The sequence below is a fragment of the Lacerta agilis genome, chromosome 15 (genome assembly GCF_009819535.1).
Source record: "Lacerta agilis isolate rLacAgi1 chromosome 15, rLacAgi1.pri, whole genome shotgun sequence".
Classification (NCBI taxonomy): Eukaryota; Metazoa; Chordata; class Lepidosauria; order Squamata; family Lacertidae; genus Lacerta; species Lacerta agilis.
In genome coordinates this window covers 16,339,417-16,362,237 of record NC_046326.1, presented here as the reverse complement: position 1 = coordinate 16,362,237, position 22,821 = coordinate 16,339,417, and the positions used below count along the sequence as shown (strand labels likewise).

The following is a 22,821-nucleotide window of genomic DNA, read 5'->3' as shown; positions in this document are numbered from 1 at the left end:
GCAATAATGGCGAGATATTTTCCATGTTGGTCTGTGATTGTGTCATACGGGGGGGAAAATAAAATAAAACACACACGACTTAATCAAAGAGCTGCAGACACTTTTAAGTAATCTGGCTCTGCCTTTGCATAACGGCACATTTCGCCAGCAGCTACTCTAGTCGTCCACAAGAGACTGTAATATACATCAAAAATTCTCCTTTAGAATTATTTTTCTGTAAAGATTGGTCTTTTGAACTCTGGTGGCAAAGGCTTGCGGGTACAAAAACCTCTCCTAGCATCTCATTTTTATTTTTTGGTCTCTTTCACTCATCTGGGGAGTGTTGATCTGACGGTTTCTGTGGGGAAGGATGTGGCCATTATGAGATATTCTGAATGTGTACCAGTCCATTTATCAGTAATAATAATAATAATAATAATAATAATAATAATAATAATAATAATATTGTTATTTATACCCTGGCCATCTGGCTGGGTTTCCCCAGCCACTCTGGGCGGCTCCCAACAGAATATTAAAAACACAATACAGCATTAAACATTAAAAACTTCCCTAAACAGGGCTGCCTTCAGATGTCTTTTAAAAGATAGTTGCTTATTGCCTTGACATCTGATGGAGGGGGGCGTTCCACAGGGCAGGCGCCACTACCAAGAAGGCCCTCTGCCTGGTTCCCTGTAACCTCATTCTTGCAGGGAGGGAACCGCCAGAAGGCCCTCAGAGATGGACCTCAGTATCTGAGCTGAATGATGGGGGTGAAGATGCTCCTTCAGTTATACAGGACTGAGGCTGTTTAGGGCTTTAAAGGTCAGCACCAACCAGCCATGTGTTTCAGGAATGAAGGGCATCAGCCATTGCTTGAACTGGATCTCTTGCAAAAGACCCATTAAAACAAATGGGAGCTGGCAGGGAAATAACATACCCTCCAACATTTCTCTGATGAAAATAGAGGCGTCCTATTCCATAACGATGATGGTGGTGATGATGATGCTACTATGCATATCCCGCTTGTTTGACTGGGTTGCCCCAGCCACTCAGGGTGGCTCCCAACAAATATAAAAATATAATTAAACATTAAACATTAGCCCTTCCCTATAGAGGGCTACCTTCAGATAGCTTGGGGATAACTCCATACCCTCCAACATTTCTCTGATGGAAGTAGGGACGTCCTAAGGAAAAGTGGGACATTCTGGGATCAAATCAGAAACTGGGGTGGCTTCTGCAAATCTGGGACAGTCCCTGGAAAATCGGGTCTGAAATAAGACCTATTGAACTCAGCGGGACTAATTGAAGGCAATGGGAAGCAAGTGTCCTGCGCCAAGTCTGGGGCTGGTGTAAAATCCTGGTGTTCGGGTGGGTGAGGTGGCCAGGGTTTCAAGGATATGATGGAGGGTATGCTGCCCCCCCCATGCAATCTACATCCCCGTCACAACTCTGCCCAATTTTGGGGCTGGTGGAATGGCTCCGTCTGCAAAGTGTTCTACCGGTGGCATGTCTGGGATGTTCTGACAGCGTAATATCTCATGCCTTGTGGGACAAAAAACTCACAGCCATCTCTCAGCCAGCATACAGAGCTGTGCCCAAAGCCTCTGGTATTTTTGTGCCTTTCCAGCATATAGAAATGGTTTAATGTTACAAACTGTCATAAATAGCTAAATGCAGGGAAACAGGGGGATTGGGTGGGGGGAGGAGAACCGAGTCCATTAGATGCACGAAAAGCAATAAACGTTTCATGTAGTGGGTTTTTTAAAATATTTTTTTAAAAATTAAATCCAGTTTAAGCTTGTCTGACATTTAACGCCACTTCATCAACTGTTTGTATTGGATAATTGGCTTACAGAAACCACATCCCCATACCTGAATCCTCCTCGAGATATCCTAAAGATGGCATTTTTAAAGAGCGTCTCTTTCATTTCCGTGACATAAGACAATCACGTTGTGACATGATGTGCCATCTGGCAAGGGGACGTGGGCCCACACTCCCCAGAGCACGTCTGAGCAGAGCTTTGCAGTGCTGAGATGGTATTATTTTTGCCTCATTAAGACCACGCCTGGGTACCCGGCACGGCGGCTTGCCATCGCGAGGACGAATGCGGCAATTCCTCTCTGAGCAGCGCACCTCCCTTAATGTTGTTTGCACTCAGTAATCCTGTTAACGGAAAAGGGATGAAGACGGTGTAGGATTTCTACAATTACCGGTAGCTTACTCCGGTCCCCTGAGCCTCCAGCTTCTTAAATCCTTTATCTGAGTCTCGGGGCATGTCTACACTGCAAACGGTGCTTCACAGATCCCCTCTGTTGTGGTTTTGTCATCTTTTCCTCTTTGTGAAAGAACGAGCATCAAGAATGCGACGGTTCCTGGTTCAAATCACACAGGAAGCTGCCTTATACCCAGAACCGTAGCTAGGTGATCTTGCGCCCCTGGCAGAACCATTCAGATTGCGTCCCCTAAAGGTAAAGGTAAAGGGACCCCTGACCATTAGGTCCAGTCATGGACAACTCTGGGGTTGTGGCGCTCATGTTGCTTTATTGGCCGAGGGTGTCGGCGTACAGATTCTGGGTCATGTGGCCAGCATGACTAAGCCGCTTCTGGCGAACCAGAGCAGCGCACGGAAACGCTGTTTACGGTACATTTGCATGTTGCTGGTGGTGGATGGTCCATTCACATGCGCCACTGAGAGCCAGTGTGGTGTAGTGGTTAACAGTGGTAGACTTGTAATCTGTTGAACTGGGTTCGTGTCTCCGCTCCTCCACATGCAGCGGCTGGGTGACCTTGGGCTACTCACACTTCTTTGAAGTCTCTCAGCCTCACTCACCTCACAGAGTGAGGAGGGAAAGGAGAATGTTAGCCGCTTTGATACTCTTTCGGGTAGTGATAAAGCGGGATATCAAATCCAAACTCTTCTTCTTCTACTACTTGATATTGCAGTCGAGCATATGCATGTGTGAGTCAGTCCTAATCAAGCGAGGTGCTTGCCTGGGTGTGAACTAGCTTTGAATATGAGTGAAAGACAGCCCGTGGGGTCATCTCAGAGCAACTCAGCAGAATGATTTATTTCAGTTCAGAGCCCCCGTTTTCACAGCCTGCCACTCAAAGGCCACCCTTCTGGCAATTTCTAGGGACAGGACCTTTTTAGTGGTGACCCCTCAAGCTCTGAAATTCTCTCCCTACAGAGGTATGTATGACACCAATCTGTACTGGATTCCACTCAGAGGGCATTTTGGTTTTAATCCGCTTGCTGCTGAAATGTGACATACTGGGTTTTTCTACCGCTGCTGCTTTTAGACTGAGGGTGGAGCTGTTTTTGATGTACTTAATTTTTTAATGTACTTTTTTTTTTTTAATGTTGCTTTAATTTTGAGAGCTGTCTGGGGAGGGCTGTGCCCTGAAAGGCAGGCTAAAAACCAATACATAAATAAACTCAATTCCTCAAAGGGTTTTTCTGAAGCATATGAACATGTGATGGCTATCTTTGAAATGGGAAGGAAAATAAAGAGCTCTTTCCATTTTAATGTAAGGACAGCTAGATAAATTAATTTGACTTCCCTCCCATCTTGCAGCTCGGGGCTTCATCCTGTTTCGGCAGTGATAACAACCCAGGTAGGGGCCGGCGCTTACATTAGGCATAGGGAGGTTGGGTGGGAGGTAGTGGGGGAGTGGTGAGAAAAAGTTGGATGAGAGAGCTGTGTGTGGCAGGCATGGCTCACTCTGTGTCTGCTAAGCTCTCCTGCTGCTCTCAGATGTGATGAAGGATGCCTGTCCTGTTTAAGTAAGTTTCACCTCCCATATTATAGTACAATGAACTCACGAGCAGGATTTGAGCTTTGAGCAACAGAAGCAATTAGATTATAATACTGTGGTTATGATTTAATAGATAGGGTGCAGCAGAATGGAATAAACAATGACTCCATGGAAAACTGGTTGGGAAGTCAATAAAAATAAGAGAAAAGATGAAATTGTGCTTTGATCGTATATGTTAAAAATGTTATATTTTTAGATGTATGTGTCTTTACAAAAGGTTTATTTGAGCATCCCAAGGAGAGCCATGAGGAGACACTTTAGAACTTCTGGAACTGCTTCTTGGTGCCGGCAGCCTTGGTCACCTTGAGGACGTTGAGCCGGACCGTCTTTCTGAGAGGACGGCACTCGCCCACTGTCACAATATGTCCAATCTGCACATCCCTGAAGCAAGGGGACAGGTGCACAGACATGTTCTTGTGCCGTTTCTCAAAGCGGTTGTACTTGTGGATGTAGTGCAAGTAGTCCCTGCTGATCAAAATGGTGCGCTGCATCTTTATCTTGGTGACCACGCCTGATAAAATACGGCCCTGAATCGACACATTGCCAGTGAAGAGACATTTTTTTGTCAATGTGTATGTGCCTTCGATGACCTCTTTGGGGGTCTTGAAGCCCAGACCAATGTTCTTGTAGTAGCGGGGGAGTTTCTCTTTGCTAGTCTCTCCCAAGAGCACACTTTTTTTGTTCTGGAAGTTTGTGGGCTGCTTCTGATATGCCCTCTCAGTCTGCGTGTCCGCCATCTTGGCCACGCGAGGCGGAAGCTTAATAAAATATAATTGAAAAAAGTTTCGCCTTCCAATCTGGCCAGCTTCTGTATGTGGAACTGGAAGTGTCTGTGTGTCCCAATTTGTCCTGAGAAAACCCATTTGGCTGGCCCCCAAATCCAGGCCCCCAGTATAGGTCCCCCCCCCATACACCACAGCCTTTCTCTGGATGACGCGCACCTGTGTTTGAATGTAACCGAGCCATTGCCACCCCAGAATATTTATTAATAAGCAGCTCAGTCTGCAAGCATCGAGGGTGTCTGTGAAATGCAGGGCAGCAGCGAGTGTGGGGAGCGAGGCGAGATTATAAATAAAGTATCCGAGTCACCTACTCCGAGGCTGATCCTGTTGCCTCAAAAGAAGCAGCCATATGGTGTGTGGCTAGCTTCGCCCGTCTAGGTTTTAAGCGGAGGATTACACCAAGACATCATTTAGCTCCCTGCACGGACACAAGCGCCAGGCACTTAATGAGGGGCAAGGCTCACAAACAGGTAGTAAGCTGGCTTAGGACAGAAGAAAGCGGGACGGGGAACAGCGGCGGTGGCAGCAGCAGCAGAAGCTTTGAATTGTTCAACAAGAGGCAGGGATTGCGAGGTAGCCTCCTTCAAGGTATTAGTTCATTATCTACTTCTGTCAGCAGAAAGTGTGTGTGTGTGGGGGAAGCTTTATATAGAACATGCCCACCCCAGGCAACCCTCCCTGCCCTGGTTGCCGAGAGAGAGAGACTAAGCTCAGAGGCACCATGGGAGAGGCAGGGGGATGGACTAAGAAGGATCAGCTGTTGGAGCACCAGACATCAGATGGAATGGCTGGAGGCCTCTGCATGGACAGGAAGGCCAGGGCCCTGGGAAATCTCTGGAAAGGGCCATGGAGGGTTAGTGTCTAGGTTGTCCGCTCTGTCTGCAAGCACTGGCATAGTGGGACCAGGGCTGAGGGGGTGGTGGTGGCGGCCACAGGCACATGATTCTGAGGGATGGGACGACGCCTCCTTCTCCTAGAGAGAGAGGTGAGCACGGCTCTGCGTCGGTCAAGAGGGCACCCCCCCACTGGAGCCAAGCAGGAGCATGCTGCACTGCCTGCCCACCCAGCGTCCATGCAGGGGGAAGCCCGCCCAACCAACGTGGAGAAGGAGGCAGCACCCAAGCTCCAAAGGCCTGTCCCGGTGCGGCTTGCCTCCCCACTGGTCACCTGCTATGGAGGCGTCTGGTTGCACCCTCTCAGAATCTGCTGGCATCAGTGTTGGAGGGCTCTGTTCACCCTCCATGCTCTGCCCCTGGCGTGCATACATTTGGCCTCCCTTTTGCCACTTTTTAAGGGCACTTTTTCTTAATGCACAAGATGAGCCGGGGGGGGCGGCCTTTCCAGCCGGTGGGCCACGTTCCCTCCTGAGCAATCTTCCTGGGTCCACATGAGAGTGGTGGGTGGGGTCAGAGCAAGAGAGGGTGGAGCAATCAATGTGCATTTCCTCTTTGTACGCTAGGCATGCTCCTCTCTGTCCCCCTGTTCTAGACAAGCGAAAGGAACGATCAGGACATGTTCCAACCAGGCAGAAATGCTCAAGAAGGCTGGAAAGCAGGACTAAAAGGAGCACCGCTTGGGGAGAGTTCTGAGGGCTACCTGGAGGGCCACATTTGGCCCCTGGGTCTGAGGTTTCCCACCTCTGTTGTACAGCTTAAAGCTGCTTGGTTGTCTTTTGCACCCACTGTTTTGGTCCCGTCCATCATGCAGAGTGGGAGGGGGCAGGAAGTTGGTCTCCATCCACACAAAACAAGGACAGGTCTTCCAGGCTGGAATTGGACTCCCAACCCCCATCATCCCTGATTGCGGGCCTCTGGAGCTCCTGAGAGTCTAAAATATAGGTAAAGGTAAAGGGACCCCTGACCACTAGGTCCAGTCACAAACGACTCTGGGGTTGCGGCGCTCATCTCGCTTTATTGGCTGAGGGAGCCAGCGTACAGCTTCCAGGTCATGTGGCCAGCATGACAAAGCCGCTTCTGGTAAACCAGAGCAGCGCACGGAAATGCCATTTACCTTCCCGCCGGAGCGGTACCTATTTATCTACTCGCACTTTGACATGCTTTTGAACTGCTAGGTGGGCAGGAGCTGGGACCGAACAACAGGAGCTCACCCCGTCATGGGGATTTGAACTGCCGACCTTCCAATCGGCAAGCCCTAGGCTCTGTGGTTTAACCCACAGTGCCACCCGCACCCCCTGCCTTAAATATACCCCTGCCTTAAAAAAGCTCTCTGTGAATTTCATTGCCAGGTTCCCCCTTGGCTGCCTGTTTTGCAGACTCAAGTAGCACAACTTCATGTCACAGTGAAAGACCTTGAAGAGTCCAGAGACAGCAGGCATGACTGGCTACTAATGGCCTTCCATGGGGTAATCATTTATACACCACTGCCTTCATTTTTATTATTCACATTTCTTTTTTATTTTGAAATCTGCTTAGATATTATTATTATTATTATTATTATTATTATTATTATTATTATTACCACCATCTATCATTTATAAAACACCTACAATATACTAAATGATTTACACTTTTTTTTAAAAAAAGCATGGTAGTCCATACCTGCAGGTTTACAATCTTAAAAGAAAGACATAAAAGGAAAGGGGAATGAGGAGGGAAGAGGAAAACCAAGCAAGAACTCCATGCACTGAACCACCAAGTGGTTCTTATAATGACCAGCCCAAGGATGGGGGCGGCCAAATGTCAGATGGTCTTTCAACCAATGGGATGGAGAAAACATTTTGGTCCTCTCTCTCCACCAGGTAGAAGTGGCCGCTTAGAGGTGAGAAGAGGAGGAGCAAAAACGTTGAAGGCTACACCAAATGTTCATGAATGGCTAGAGATCAATTTCCACCTGGATGTTCCTTTCTCTGTGTGCTCCTTCATGCACTGGGGACTTCAAGCTGGAATTGGCATCCTCAGTAACTTGATCTCTCCTTCTCATGGAAACAGGTGTGTGAGGTGTGTGTCAGCCCCTCTTGCTTCCTCCCAGACACAGAATGTTCCAGTAATAATCACCCTGTTTCAAGCGTTCAAACCCATAATCTCCTAAGAACATCCCCTGGAAACTTGAGACAGCCTTATTCCTGCTACGCAGCTTGTTACACGTTTTGGAAAGACTCTGTCAGGTCTTTGGGGCCTTGTCGGTTTCAAAGGCCCCCGACCTTTTAATAACCATTTTCCGGCCTTATCTGAATGCTCCCTAATTCATCCCCTTCTGTCCCTGAAAAATATCTAAATCCTATTTAAGTTAATGCCCTTCATTTTCATTTATAAAGACAGATACAAAATAATTATTTCCTATCTCCACTGTTTCCTTATCTTCCGTCCTAATAATTCCTCACTGTCTCCCTTTCATCGTCTGTCAATTGCACAAAAAACTTTTTTCTGTTAGTTAAAAATATTCCGTGTTCATCCTCTTCTGCTGTGCCTTTAATCTCTTCTTTCAACTCGTCATCTCCCCCCTCCCCGATTTCCAAGACCCTCCAATAGACCCCCATCTCTTTCCCCCTTCGTGTTTGTGTTGCAGCCGGGCGAGCGGATATCTAACTGCCAGCTGGCCACCTCTTCAAATGTAGCCTTTGATGTCCAGGTAGCCCCTACCTTGTGAAAATGTTTTGCATAAACATGCTTTCTTCTGAAAATGAGCACTCCTGTCTTCACCTCACATGAAAGTGGTACTTGCAGATGCATCTCCTGGCTACCATTTGAAGTGTCTGATTAAAAGGAAACCGGGAGGAGGAGGAGCCCGTATAGGAGAGCAACCTGCCAGCTCCAAAAAACACACAAAAAAACCACGGAGGAATGTTTTGGCCTTTGGAAACTTCAGAGGACAAGGTGAAGCTGGCACAGGTATAAAACGGCAACGACGAAAACCAACAACCAACACTTCCATACCCTCCAACATTTCTCCTATGAAAATAGGGACATGCTATTCTATCATCATCATCATCATCATCATCATCATTCATCTGTCTGGGTTGCCCCAGCCACACTGGGCAGCTTCCAACACACATATAAACATAATAAAACATTTTAAAATCTCCCTATTCAGAGCTGTCTTCAGATGTCTTCTAAAGGATGTACAGTATAGTTACTCCTCTCCTTGGCTCGGAAGTTCCATAACTCCATACCCTGCAACATTTCTCCAATGAAAATAGGGACGGCCCAAGGAAAAGTGGGTCATTCCGGGATCAAATCAGAAACTGGGACAGCTTCTGTAAATCTATGACTGTCCCTGGAAAAAGTGGTCTGCACTTCTTGCAAGAGAACTTTTTGCCGCCAGACAGTGTTCGTAGCTGAAATAAGCAGTGGGGAATGAAGGAAAGATCCAGTTGAGATTGACGAGCCAGTGTTTCCCAAACTTGGGTCTCCAGCTGTTTTTGGACTACAATTCCCACCATCCCTGACCACTGGTCTTGCTAGCTAGGGATGATGGGAGTTGTAGTCCAAAAACAGCTGGAGACTCAAGTTTGGGAAACACTGGATGAGACTAAGGGAAGGGCCTTCGTAGCTCTGTGGAAGTGCATCCGATTGGCATGCAGAAGATTCCAGCTTCATTCCCCAATGGCATGTCAAAGTACAGCTGGGAGGGACTTCCTGACTAAGAGCCCTGGAGAGCTGCTGCCAGTCAGTGTATAATACTGAACCTGATGGAACAATTGTATGACTCAGAATAAGGCAGCTTCCTGTTTTCCTATGACAAATTCAACACAAGAGTTTCTCCCACACCAGCTAATCCAGGAGCTTTTCTTTCCAACTCTCCAGTCTTAATGCTTTCTCCCCACTCCCTTACAACCTCTTCATGTGTTCAGAGGAACAGCAAAAGAAACCACAGGCAATGCAAGCAGGTCACCTTTGCATTTCCAAAACACCATGCAGTAAAATTCTTAGGGTTGCATCCTAGGCCCATTGAAAGGAATGGGCATGGCTAACTTAAGTCCGTTAATTGCAATAGGTCTGCTCTGACTCTGAGTAGAACTTAGCTGAATGGAATGTGCCATTCTCTTATGCAATAGGGGTCGCTGAGTGCTCAAAGTCTAACCACATAAGAAATCTATAAGAACATTGCCCTCACAATACACTGAAGTCTAAGGCAGGTGTGGGGAAACTTTGGCCCTCCAGATGTTGCTGAACTACAACTGCAGTTGCCCTTGGCCATTGGCCTTGCAGGCTAGGGCTGATGGGAATTGTAGTTCAGCACCTTTTGGAGACCCACACTTGCCTAAGGGGTTTATAATGGCATAAGATTTTGCAAACCAGAACCCAGTTCATTAGGTGCATGACGGATTGGCAGATGTTTATAGGGCAGCCTTCCTAACCTTGTGCCTTCCAGATGTTTTGGATTAAAACTCCTTGCACCAGGTTTAGGGAGGCTGGTGCACATTTTACAATGGGATGGAGGGGGGGTATTTGTTAACTGTGAGGTCAAAAGCCGATAAAATACAACAAGTATAGTCAACAAAGATGAAATGGATGCAAGAATAGGACATTGTCCAACCACTAGTTCAATCTTTGGTGATAAAACACAATCTTCCTAGCTTTGCTATGCTAATTCAACATGTATTAGTGGACACACACACACACACACACACACACACACACACCTTGATTCCCAGAGAGTCCTAAGTGGATACTCTGAAACCTACTGAGCAAGTGGGGTGTGTGTGGGTGTGGGGGGTTGTTGTACTGCTACAGGTGCCGAATTAGCATAGCAAAGCTAGAAGGATGGTGTTATCAGCCAGCTACTACTCCTGCGGATGGTCACTGTGTTCATCTTGCAAAAGCTGTGCAGGTAAACATCACAGCATTCTTGCATGTTGCGGATCATTAGGAAAGGGAATGAAAACAAAATTGCCAATATCATAATGCCCTTATACCAATCTGTGGCATGTGACCACACACTTGGCATACTGGCTGCCACACCTCAAAAAAGAATGCTTTGGAGCTGGAAGTGTTTCTGAAAAGGGCAACTCAAATTCTCAATTGGATGGAACAATTCTCCTATGGAAAAATTATATATATATATGTATATCCTTTCTGTTTGCAACAGAATAATTTTGCTTTGCAAAAAGGTGAAAATGGTGGGCACAACAGAAGTGTACGTGATTCTGCACGGTGAGGAGAAAGCGAATAAGGGAAAGCGACTCTCCCTCTCCCATAATATTAGAACTTGAGGCCACTCAGTGAAACTGAAAAATGGAAAATTAAGGCAGACAAGAGGGTGTGTAGAATTCCACAAAATTGTGGAATTTGCAACCACGGGATTTAACAATGGCCACCGGCTTGGATAACTTTAAAAGGGGGCTAAACAAACTCTTGGAGGATAGAGCTCTCTACAGGTTCGTGGAGGCTGGGTTCTGTTTACAGGAGCAAAGGAACCTGGAGGCCTCTACCCAGTTGCTGCAGGCATACTAAGGGACACTTTTGGTAATCACTGTGAGAACAGGATGCTAGTCTAAATAGGTTTTTGGTCTGATCCAGAAGGGGGTCTTCCTCTGTTCTTAGGGTAAGTTTTTATGCTCATTTTGGACTCACAGCTGGCCAATGGTGTGGAACTTTTGAAAGCAAGTATTCTGAAGGCAGACGGAAGGAACTGGTTGATATTGGCAATTGCTTAATGCACAGAGAAGGAAGGTAAAGGTAGCTAGGTTGGTGATGTTCAACTATTTAGAACAAGGATGGGGAGCCAAAAGGTCCTCCAGATATTGTTGAACTCCTGCTCCCACCACCACCACCATCATCCCTGACTACTGACCATGATGGCTCCTGAGAGTCCAACAACATCTGGAGGGACACAAGATCCCCATCCTTTATTTCGAAGGGACTTAGCTAGAGGAGCTGGAACCATCATCCCTGCTAACCACCCGAGGCAGAGCAAGATGCAATGCCTTATGAATAAATATTAAGAAGAGCAGCTTCCATTCATTTCAAAGAGCTTCTCTTACTTGATTAGCCTTTTCTGCAAGTTGTTTTCATAAGAGAATGTATGAATGATACTCCTAATTAATCAATGGTGGTGGGGCGATGCACTTTCAACGAGAACAGATTCCAGTGCAAGGGATGCAGTGATGTAAATTTAACACGATAGGTAAACTTTTCACCCATGTCTCCAAAGAGCAGCCAGGTAAAGGAGAGTTTATTGTTTGCCTTGATGGTCCCTTTCAGTTCACTGCTCCCGTGAAAGTTTCACCACCCCTCCTAATTGCGGGGTCTGCAACCTTCCTTCCTGCTCGGATAGAAGGCAGGCAGAGGCAAAGGGGACTGGAAGCTAGTTAAATTTAATGTAAACTGTTTGCGATTCACTGGAAATGAGAAATACAGAGCATGAAAATGGAGGTGAAATCTTGCCTCCACTGAGTCCCATCGCATTCCCTTCTCGTGTAAAACATAGGACTGCAGAAGCCAAAACATTTCCATTATCTTGATGTTATTTTTGTATGTTTTTATTATGGCACACAGCTATCTACAAAATTAAAACTGTACATCAGTATGATGGAAATTTAAATCTAAGCAAATAGCTGCCTGAGCTGGACTTTGTAATCATGCCATTTGTAGGGCCAATTGCCACATTTTAATTCAGTTAGTCATCATATTTGTTATATTCAGTGCTTTTCTTCTGGGAGGACGCATACCCCTAAACATTTTGCGAGTCTTTGCACTTTTGTCCAGTTACTGTATTTATTTTTCCCCCAATTTGAACTATAAAATGGTGATTTTTCTTGAGTCAAAATGAGAGTACCCTTAAACATTTTTAAAGAAAAAAAGCACTGGTTATATTCCACCCCTTCCCACCCACCCTGGCTTTATATTGGTGCGATTGATGGTTTTATCCAAGGCTGTCCATGGACAACTGGAACATACTTTCATTTACACAGCAGAACTTTATTTTCCTCTGCTATTCCGTGTAGCCCATCATGACCCCTCAAAATCTGCTCCTGATAGTTGGGGGACTGTTTTGAGGAGATTTTGAGGGCAGGCAGGAAGTCTGTTAGCACAATGTTGGATTCCATCCTAAAAACAAAGGGCGAGAGACAGTGTGGTTGTATGGGTAGAGTATTAGGATATCGACCTGGGGGTCCTGGTTTCAGATTCCCACTGAGCCATGAAGCTCGTGGGGTGGCCATTAGCCAGTACGCACACATCTCTATTTCTCAGCTAACCTATACCACAGAATTGTTGTGAGGATAAAAATTGTAAGGGGGGGGGGAAAGAACCATTGCTCCACTCTGATCTCCTTGGAGGAATGGTGGAATGAAATACAGCAATGGAACAATGGCGTTGCAATTAAAATGAGGTGGATTTAAATGGTTGAGCTTTGCAAACATATATCCAGAGATATGTCTGATGCACCCACATTAAACTGCAGCAGGCTTTGGGAAGCTTTTCTCACCTTCCTTGTAATAATGTGGGTCGAACTCTTAATGCATCCTGATCTGCAAAAGCAGTTTCATTGGCTACTTGGGCCCACATAAAAATCTTATTCTTCATGTTCTTAATTCCTCGTGCTCCCATAAGAAGAAAGCCTGAATATCCCCCATATATATGGTGTTGGCAACCGGCAACCTGCATCTTGAAAACCGCATCTGTTCCTAGGACCAGGGGTGCATCCACTCAATTATTCAGATTAGCTAGTCAGATTTCTAGGGACAACATTAACAGGAATGCCTACTGTCACCCATGCTTAATTTTAAATGCTGTAGACAAAAAGGCCTGGGGGTGATGTTGGTCTTTCTACTCGAGCGTGCCATTGGCTTTAGTGTATTTACCCTGGGCTCTCTCTACCTGTTCCTGTTTTCAGCCTGGGAGACTTATGAATAAAGGCAGCTTTATTGGTATGTGCTGGCATCATCAGCTAGATGCCTTCTAGGTTTCAGCAAGAGAAGCGCAAGGGCAAGAGGAAGAGATTAGTTGGGCTTTGCATGCTGCAGGCTGGCTCTGAGAAACTGACCAGCAGGAACTAGGCTATTGGTATAATTAAAAGTGTTTAAACTTGTGTGCCCTGAAGCCTAAGTTTGGAAGAAGGGCTATGAGGCTGCTGGTTTCTTTCTGCCTGCCTGCCTGGCCAAGGCAGCCCACGTCTTCCCCTTTTCCGTTTTATGCTGTTAACAGCACAGTATATGCAACAACCATTCGGATTGTGTCAGTAAAAATCCATGAAGGCTGCAGGCGAGCAATCTATTAAACTTGAAAGTTGTGTGATTTCTAAATAATAAGCAGCTTCGTCTGCCAAAATCCCAAGCCTCTTATAAGCAGGGTTTTTATTTTTAACAATAAAGAGCTTCCCCGGAAAATTTCCCAATGTAAACCGACATCATAAAAGAGACAGATGTCGGTTCTGCCAGGCTAACAAGGAAATTTGGTATCCAATGGAAGGGGGCCGTGGCGTGCATGCCTGCACAGAGTTGAGGACTCCTCTCTGCTCTAGGGAGAAGCAGGCGGCTTCATCTTTATGCATCTCTGTGAACTGGCACTATTGCATAACATTCTTGGATCACAAGCAGCCTTGGCTTGATGGCTCAGCCTTGCCACTAGCTGTGGCTGATAAATATTACAACAGAAAAGGGAGGTGGCCAAGGAGCAGAAAGGCATACTGCCTTCCAGGTAAGAATCAAGAGCACTGAGGCTGAAGAGGAGAAGAGGAAGAGGAAGAGGAAGAGGAAGAGGAAGAGGAAGAAGAAGAAGAAGGAGGAGGAGGAGGAGGAGGAGGAGGAGGAGGAGGAGGAGGAGGAGAAGAGTTTGGACTTGATATCCCGTCTTTCACTCCCCTTAAGGAGTCTCAAAGTGGCTAACAATCTCCTTTCCCTTCCTCCCCCACAACAAACACTCTGTGAGGTGAGTGGGGCTGAGAGACTTCAGAGAAGTGTGACTAGCCCAAGGTCACCCAATAGCTGCTTGTGGAGGAGCGGGGAAGAGAACCCGGTTCACCAGATTACAAATCCACCACTCTTAACCACTACACCATGCTGAGTTAGAATGATACCTCATCTTTAGAAGGGGAGCCTACTCTGAGCCAGTGCTAGGGAGAGACAGGATAGCTGCAGAGAACCCCTAACATCAGATACTAGAAAAATAACCCAACCAGGGTTACTGCCAATATGTGGGAGGGGAGCAAATGTGCTCCACTGGACATGCCACCCTGAACTGGCCATCTGCCTAATCCCTACTGGATCCTCAAGAATAGACTGAACAATCCCCGAACCAAAACTTGGTCCCAACAATACATGCTCTCTTGGCGCTATGGGTTTCCCCACCATGTCATAACCCTACTCATTTAGAGGAAGCATGACCATAAGTACTGTCAGGGAACCTGCTGATGCATCAGGAATGACGGGCAGCCAGACTTCATCTTTCTCTATGAGAATATACGTCCTGCCTTTCCATCCCCAATGCCCATCAGCTAACAATCACAAGAACACAATAAAATAACAAATAGAAACATAAGAAGAGGTAAAAGAAACAGCAGCAAACAGTGCAATCAAATAAAAATAGACAACAGAGACAAAAACAAATCTGCCAAGGAGATAAAAACTTAAACTCTTGGTTGCTGCCTGGAACCAGCTCAAACAATAGCCTCTCTAGATCTGTTCCTAGTCCAGCTCCCTTCTGGACAACTCCAGCTTAGCACCACGACTGCTGGACAGCTCCCCTGACTTGCATGGCAGTCTGGAAGGAAATACTCCCTAGCATTGCTTGCAATGCTATCTCACTGTCTGTTTTTCTCCAAGACTTCTAGCTTCCCCTTTGGATGGCTGATGCTTCTACCCGTTTCCTGCATCCCAGTTCCAGTTGCTTTTGATTGGATGTCTTGTCTTGAAGCCGCTCCTATTCTAGTTACCTTCTGGATTGCTCCTCTCCTGCTCTGAGCTCAGTCCTCAGGCAGCCAAGGCTTCCAAAAACCCTCCTCCCGCACACTAGATTCAAGATGCCAAAACAGGACAACAGTTGTTCCTGCAAATGGGATGCAGAGAGAACAGCCAGTGGGCCCTGAGAAACCAATAGTAAAGGCTCCTGTAGTTGCTTGTCCACAACAGAGGTTGCCCGTTGTGTCTCTGTGGGATTGCTTGCTTTGCTCTGTCTGACTCCCCCTCAACCAGCATTGGTATGCATATGTTATTCTGCCCTTTTTCTGTGTTCCACCTGTTTCTAATGCAGACACACAGCATGATCACTTGGCTGAGAGGAGGCTGCCTGATGCCTCTCTGCATAGGCCATTGTGTGTGTGTGTGTGTGTGTGTGTGTGTGTGTTTCCTTCCATTCAGGAAGCAAGTTCAGATTTGCAGCTCATGCAGAATCATAGAGGACAGGTTTCTCTGAAAGGTGTTTCTAACTCCAGTTGTTAGATGTTTGGGAAATGCTGGCACAGATATTGCTGAAATCATGGTCCGCTCAGCCTTGGGTGTGAATTTCCTGATAGGGGGAGGGACTTGCAATGGGGCTGGACCTGTGATGAATTACTCCCGGAGACACAATTTAAGGCCCATCTGAAGTGCTTCATTTCTGAGAAAGTTCACAGCTGCAGACACTGGGCTCATCCACTCTTTCGCTTGCCCCATGTTTTGATCGGATTGTGTACCAATAAATTTTTCTGCACCTGAGAGCTTTTTGTGTTGCTCCACAGCTGCACCTCGTGAAAATCTGACCTTACCCACTGAAATGAAGCTCTGTTAAGCAAAATACCTCTTTAGATTTTCCATGCACCTGATAAGATTCGATTCAATGGGTAAGATCGGATTTTTTTTGCAAAGCACAGCTGCAGAATGACAAGAAAAGCACTTGGACCTGGTGGAATTAATTGGCACACAATACGATCAAAATATGGGTAAAGTGGAAGTGTGGATGAGCCCATTATAACTGCCCCCTTCCCTTTCCATGTGGTTGGGCCCTACCCCGCAGCTTCCATATCGTCATGGTCAACCCAGCCCTGGGCTGCTTGCATTCGCCCTGCTCCCAGGGCAGCAGCAGACGTTTCCTTGCTGCACAGAGAGGTACACCTTCCTAAGAATCCATCAGCATCGCAGAGAGGCCAGCGTTTCCCTAGAACACTTCAAATTGCCTTTTTTACACCTCACTGCTCTGTGCCAACCCTGATGCATGTTGTTTGTGCGTTTGCTTAGCGTACATTATCTGATCCGTCACCCTGCGAAAGGTGGGAAGCAGACACTGGTAGCACTACACTGCTGCAGATCAGGCAGAAATGTTTCTGTAGTGGCCGATGCCCCTTTGCTTGCTTCTTCCTCCAGCGCAGCTGCAGGGAGCACAAGACACTAGTGGCTGGGGCCATGGAAGAGGCTTGGTGGGCCCTGAACTCCAGAGACAGGCCAGTGTTCAGAGATAGCACCATACCTCCATGCTGAGCACCTTTCCAACCTGCTGCCTGGACTAAGCAGCGTCACGTTAATGTGGGATGTAAACACAGAGCAGCCAAACACAACACTCCTAGAGAGGACATGAAGGTAACTCAGTCCTCCAGGCTTAACTTCCTGTTTACCTGGACTGAGTTACAGGAACCAGAAGTAGGTGTGGTCTTACCTGGGAGGAAGATCCCAAAGAAGACTCTCCATTTTGCCTCATCTTTTGAAGAAGCAGGATGCTCTCTCAGCCTGCAGCTGAGAGAAGCAGGGGTGAAGGCTGTTCCCTTATGGAAGCAGCTTCACCACATGTAAATACATTTATCTAAGTTTGTCTGCCTCCTTGTAGCCTGTACTGTGACTCTTGGATGTACGTGAGTAAACACTCTTATATCTAATAATCAGTGCTGCTTTGTATCTTTATTTTTAAGAGGGAACAAGGGGAATATACCAGGAATATAGCTGGCTTAAGCAAGCCTATGCAAACGTTTTTTGCTGTGTTTTAAAAGGGAATGTAAACTCTGCTAAATTTGGAGCTTGCTCACACAAGCTGGGATTGAGATATATAAATAATATATACTCATCCACATTCCTAAACATTCCCACAGTTAACACAAACAGATAGGCGGGAGGGGACGTCAGCAGCACTCACAGAGCAAATGTGCATATTTCCTCTGACAGCCAAAGTCAGAGCAGAGTCACTTGTTTGAGGGACGATGAGGAGGAATGGTATAGAAAAAAAGAAGTCCGTCCTTTTCTCCTTTGGTGGGCCTGGAATTTCTGCCCACTGAAAGCAGCAACCTCTGCACAGAGAGACCCTCACTTCTGAGACGTAAATATATACCACATCAGCTATTTTAACTGAACTTGAAAGCATTCTTTTCTTGCAAAACGAGTGCATTCCCCACTCTGGAATCTACAGAGTCTGCATAAATGCACCAGAAGTACTTTGTTCTAATACTCACTTAAAAGTACCCTGTTCTAATTTAGAGATGTTCCTAACTGGTTTGTGTTGTTTCTAGTTTCAGAGAACCAGGGCGATTAAAGTGTCAGGCTAGGACCTGGGAGACGAGGGTTCAAATCTCTCCCTTGGCCATGAAGCTCACTGCCTCTCACTCTAACCTACCTCACAGGGTTGTTGTGGGGATTAAATGGGGAGGGAGAAGGACCGTGTATGCCACCTTGAGCTCCTTGCAGAAGAAGGTGGGATATAAATCTGGCAAATAGTGTAATAAAATAAATAAACTACAGCAAATCCACCTGGTGCAGAACTTCACAAACGAAGCAGGCAAAGAGTTAGCCATTCACTTGTTCATTTTCTCACATTCCCAACAAAAGGTGAGGCAACCATTAATTCAGTATTAATTACTTCATTATTTGTTAATTCATTCCCCCCCCCGGCTTCTTATTGGTTCTGGATCGATTTCAGCTTTAGTCTAATCCCTCTTGCAACCTGACTAAGCTCTTGGCCTTAGCGATTATTTGTGCAATAAATACTGTATTGTGGAGAAATCAGGTCATTTCCTCCCAGCCGTTTACATCCTGAAGCCAGTGGTAAGGAATGGAATGCGCCCAGCTGCAAGGTTTAATCCAGCTGAGGCAACAAAAGAAAAGAAAAGCTAGAATGGACCGATGGCAAGGTGCCCACAATGCTGCCCAATGGAGGGGATGTGAGGTTCCAAACATTGTGAGGTGCTGCTTGAGAACATAAGCAGAGCCATACAGAAGCAGCAGGTCAATCAGGTCCAAGGGGGTCCCATCTAGTCCAGCATCCCCTTCTCACGCTGGCCAAACAGATGCCTGCAAACAGGGAGCCCTGATGGGAGCCCTAGTCCAAAGGAACTGCAGGGCCCCAGCCTGGTGTCATTGATGACCCCGTTCATGGACAAGCCTATTGCCCTGTGGATATGCAAGCACATTCCCCTGTAGCTCTGTGTGCAGGGATGCAGGTGGCACTGTGGTCTAAACCACCGAGCCTCTTGGGCTTGTCGTTCGGAAGGTCGGCAGTTCGAGTCTGCACGAAGGGGTGAGCTCCCGTTGCTCTGTCCTAGCTCCTGCCAACCTAGTAGTTTGAAAGCACACCAGTGCAAGTAGACAAATAGGCACCACTGTGGTGAGAAGGTAAATTGCATTTATGTGCATTCTGGTTTCCATCATGGTGTCCTGCTGCACCAGAGGCTGTTTAATCATGACCCGACAAACGCCGGCTCCCTTGGCCTGAAAGCGGAGATGAGCGCTGCACCCCATAGTCGAATTCGACTGGACTTAACCGCCCAGGGGTCCTTTACGTTTTTGTGTTTGTTTTTACTGTGTGCTGTCCAGGGACCAGACTCCAAAGTCTGAGAGGGGGGGGGAACCTTATGTTTCTACTGCCCTCTCCATCTTTCTTCCACCCCACCCCCCACAGTCACAACCTCTGAGTCGCCATCAATTAAGAGAAGTCATAATTACAAATGAAAAACTGCAGACCTTGGAGGGCCTAATGTGTTTCCATTAGATTAAGTAGTCATAGGACTGAATATATGTATATATATATATATATATATATATATATATATATATATATAACCTATACTTTGGATAATTAAACACACACACCATCTGATTAAGATGTTCAGCAATACCATAGGAAGAGGGCTGGGGAGAGAGATACCGAGAAGGCATTGAAACAAAACCTCCTGCAGTTGGGCATTTTCAGTTTCACATTCCTCAACGCAGTGGGATAAAATGATCTTTGTGGAGGTTAACGAAGGTAATAAGTGCGAGTTGATGATACCAGCAGGAGCAGCCGGATGCCGACATGATCATCAAGCCTGTTTGTATTTCTAAGGAGGTACCTGTCAAGAGCCTGGCTGACAGGCATGCATCCCTCCCTCCTGCCTGCTCCCCCCCAGGAGTGTTCTGGGGGTCTGGCTGCCCAATAACAACAAAAGTGGGATTTGTCATCAAGTCTAGCTGGGAGTTAAGCAAGTTAGAGTGCCAAAGCTGGCACCCAGCGGCTAAAGCAGAGAAGTGGTTTGTTCAGAGGAGCCAAATCTGGAGAGGTAAGAGGGATGCGGGTGGTGCTGTGGGTTAAACCACAGAGTCTAGGGCTTGCTGATCAGAAGGTCGGCGGTTCGAATCCCCACGATGGGGTGAGCTCCTGTTGCTCGATCACAGCTCCTGCCAACCTAGCAGTTTGAAAGCACGTCAAAGTACAAGTAGATAAATAGGTGGGAAGGTAAAAAGCATTTCCGTGAGCTGCTCTGGTTCGCAAGAAGGGGCTTAGTCATGCTCGCCACATGACCCAGAAGCTGTACACCAGCTCCCTTGGCCAATAAAGTGAGATGAGCGCCGCATCCCCAGAGACGTCCGCGACTCGACCTAATGGTCAGGGGTCCCTTTACCCTTTACCTTTAAGAGGAACAGAAGGCAGGGATGAGGAAGCCTTTTCAGGTCAGAGGCTATGGAAAACTTTCTGGAGGCTGCATGCCATGGATGTGCAAGGCTAAAGGCAAAAGTGGGTAAGGCAGTGGATGCAACTCTTACCTATGTATCTTTTTAAAAAAAAAAACCCCAAACATGCACCTTTGGTACAGTAGGGCTGCATGCCTGCCAGGTTTTCATAAAGTTGTTTTTATTAAAGGATTTTCATAGTTTACAAGGGTACATACAATGTCTCTGTTTTCAGTTCATAGAGTCCACAGGTCAGTAATGGTCTTTCATTCTTTTGCTTAGCATATGTGCACAGTTTTTGAGTGTGTGTTGTGAAGATAGGCTCTTTGTTTGTCCGTTTGTTTTTGTTGGTTGCATTTAGTTCAGAGCATGGTTGGTTGCATTTAGTTGATTGCAGTGAGTTTTGTTTGTTTGTGTGAGGACATCCCAGCCATTTTTTTAAAAAAATAAAAAAGCCACACACACACAAATTCTTGCTTTCACATCCCGTGTGTCAAAACATCATTTTACATCTATTCATTTATCACAGAATTCAAGAATGCTTACTAGAAAGTAAACTCCACCAAACACTATGGGACTAACTTCCAAGTAAACACACATAGGATTTCACTATTAATTAGTGCCAAATCCACAGCTGGGCACTACTTTTACTGGAACCAACCAAAATGTCACAAAAGTGTGCAAGGATCCAAGTTTGCGAGAATTGTTCCTTGGGAAAGATGTTACACAAAGCAGTGGGTTTAGGGTGGGGGGGGGAGGAAAGCAAAAGAATACAAAATTTAGGCTAATATTGTAGTCATGGGGTCAGATCGCAGACTCCGTTTCAAGATGGTCAGAGCTTGGACAAAGGAGCAATGGCTTATTCCACCCCGAAGGTAAAATAAATAAAAGGCAATGCTAATGGAAAAGGATGAAGAAACACCACATGCCAGTCTTGCTCTAGGAAAAGGCTGCCAAGATATTCCCGTGACTGAGAAATCTATTTGAAATGAAACACAGAGGGAAAGAGAAAGAGAAAGAGAGAGAGAGAGAGAGAGAGAGAGAGAGAGAGAGATGAATGCATTAAACACAATTTGGCATTATTCACCCAACTGCTGAGCTCTAGGTTTGGGCTGTTACTGTGGAAACACTAGCATATAAAAAGAAAACAACTCATTAATTAAAGGAATTAAAAACCGATATGGAACGGTGGAGGCAAAAACGTGATAGGTTGCTCCCATATTTAACCCACTCTGCTTTTAGGAGTCTTTGATTTGATGTTCTCTGTTAAAAGGCAAGAGGCGAGGCTTGTTCAGTTTGGCTTGGTCGAGAAAGCAAACCATCTGCCCACCAACACACATTAATAACTGCTGAGATCCAGAGAGCCTCAGAATGGCAGGACAGCCGCGGACGGATCATCTGGCCTTCCCAGGCAGCTTAGACTTGTGTCGGCAAGATCCAACTGGCCAACACAAAGCGGGAGATGGCTCCGCACTCTGGGAGGAAGAACAAAGTCTCCTGGAGGGATTCATCAATGTGCTGGGAAAGCACTGCAGCTTCCAAGCAAAGAACCTGGGATGGAAATGCATGCTTCTGTTAAAACTTCCTTATCAGGGCATCAACCTTTTTGCTCTACTCAAGCCATTGAGACCCAGAAATTAGTTGGAATAAATTTGGTGGGAAATGTTTAGCTGAAATTATTTTATGAACCACCCTGAGATCTTATGAGGAAGTGGTGTACACAGGAGAGGTTGCCCCGGCTCAAAATTGTTAGGGGGGCAAAATTTCAACACCCTGTGCTTCCTCAATACAGCCACACACTTTCATGGCTGGGCCCCATTGAGAATGGCTTCTCCATGCAAACCAGGAAGTGACCTTTCAAGACAACGGAATGGCTCTTCTTTTCTTATCTCTGTGGCTGTGCTCTCCTGGGTGAAGTGGGACACTGTCAGGCAGCTGAACACACATGGGTTCTCTGTCCATTTCCCTCCCTCAGTGTGGCCCCGGGCACTGGCAACCTGCACCATGCCACTGGGGTGATATATGAATCTAATAAATGAATTTAATATTTTTTTAAGTGCTTGCAAAATTGCACATGAATAGACTGCCCTTCCTCAACCTGGTGCCCTCCAGATGTTTCAGACTAAAGATCCCCTCCCTATAGAGGTGTGTCAGACATCTGCATTACATAGTTTCATTGTATGCTGAAGACACACCTCTTTGGCCTTTGACTATATTACTTGCCTCCCCATCCCCACCCACCCACAATATCCACTCATAATAACACGAGAAGATCCTGCTAGATCAGACTAGTGGCCCATCTAGCCCACCATCCTGCCCTCACAGTGGTCACCCAGATGCCTGTTGGGAACCCGTAGTGGGACCTGAGCACAACAGCAGCATTCTCCCCTCCTGTGCTTTCCAGCAACTGGTATTCAGGAGCATTACTGCCTCCAACTGTGGAGGCAAAGCAAAGCTATTGC

At 46.4% G+C, this 22,821-nt stretch overlaps 1 protein-coding gene across 1 annotated transcript; it reads right to left on the bottom strand.

The window, feature by feature from the left end:
* Positions 1–3,999: 3,999 nt before the first annotated feature.
* On the bottom strand, positions 4,000–4,544 carry LOC117059860 (40S ribosomal protein S11-like). Its single transcript, XM_033171735.1, has one exon. It carries the CDS (start codon positions 4,531–4,533, stop codon positions 4,054–4,056), a length of 480 nt encoding a protein of 159 aa, XP_033027626.1. The 5' UTR covers positions 4,534–4,544; the 3' UTR covers positions 4,000–4,053.
* Positions 4,545–22,821: the final 18,277 nt, after the last annotated feature.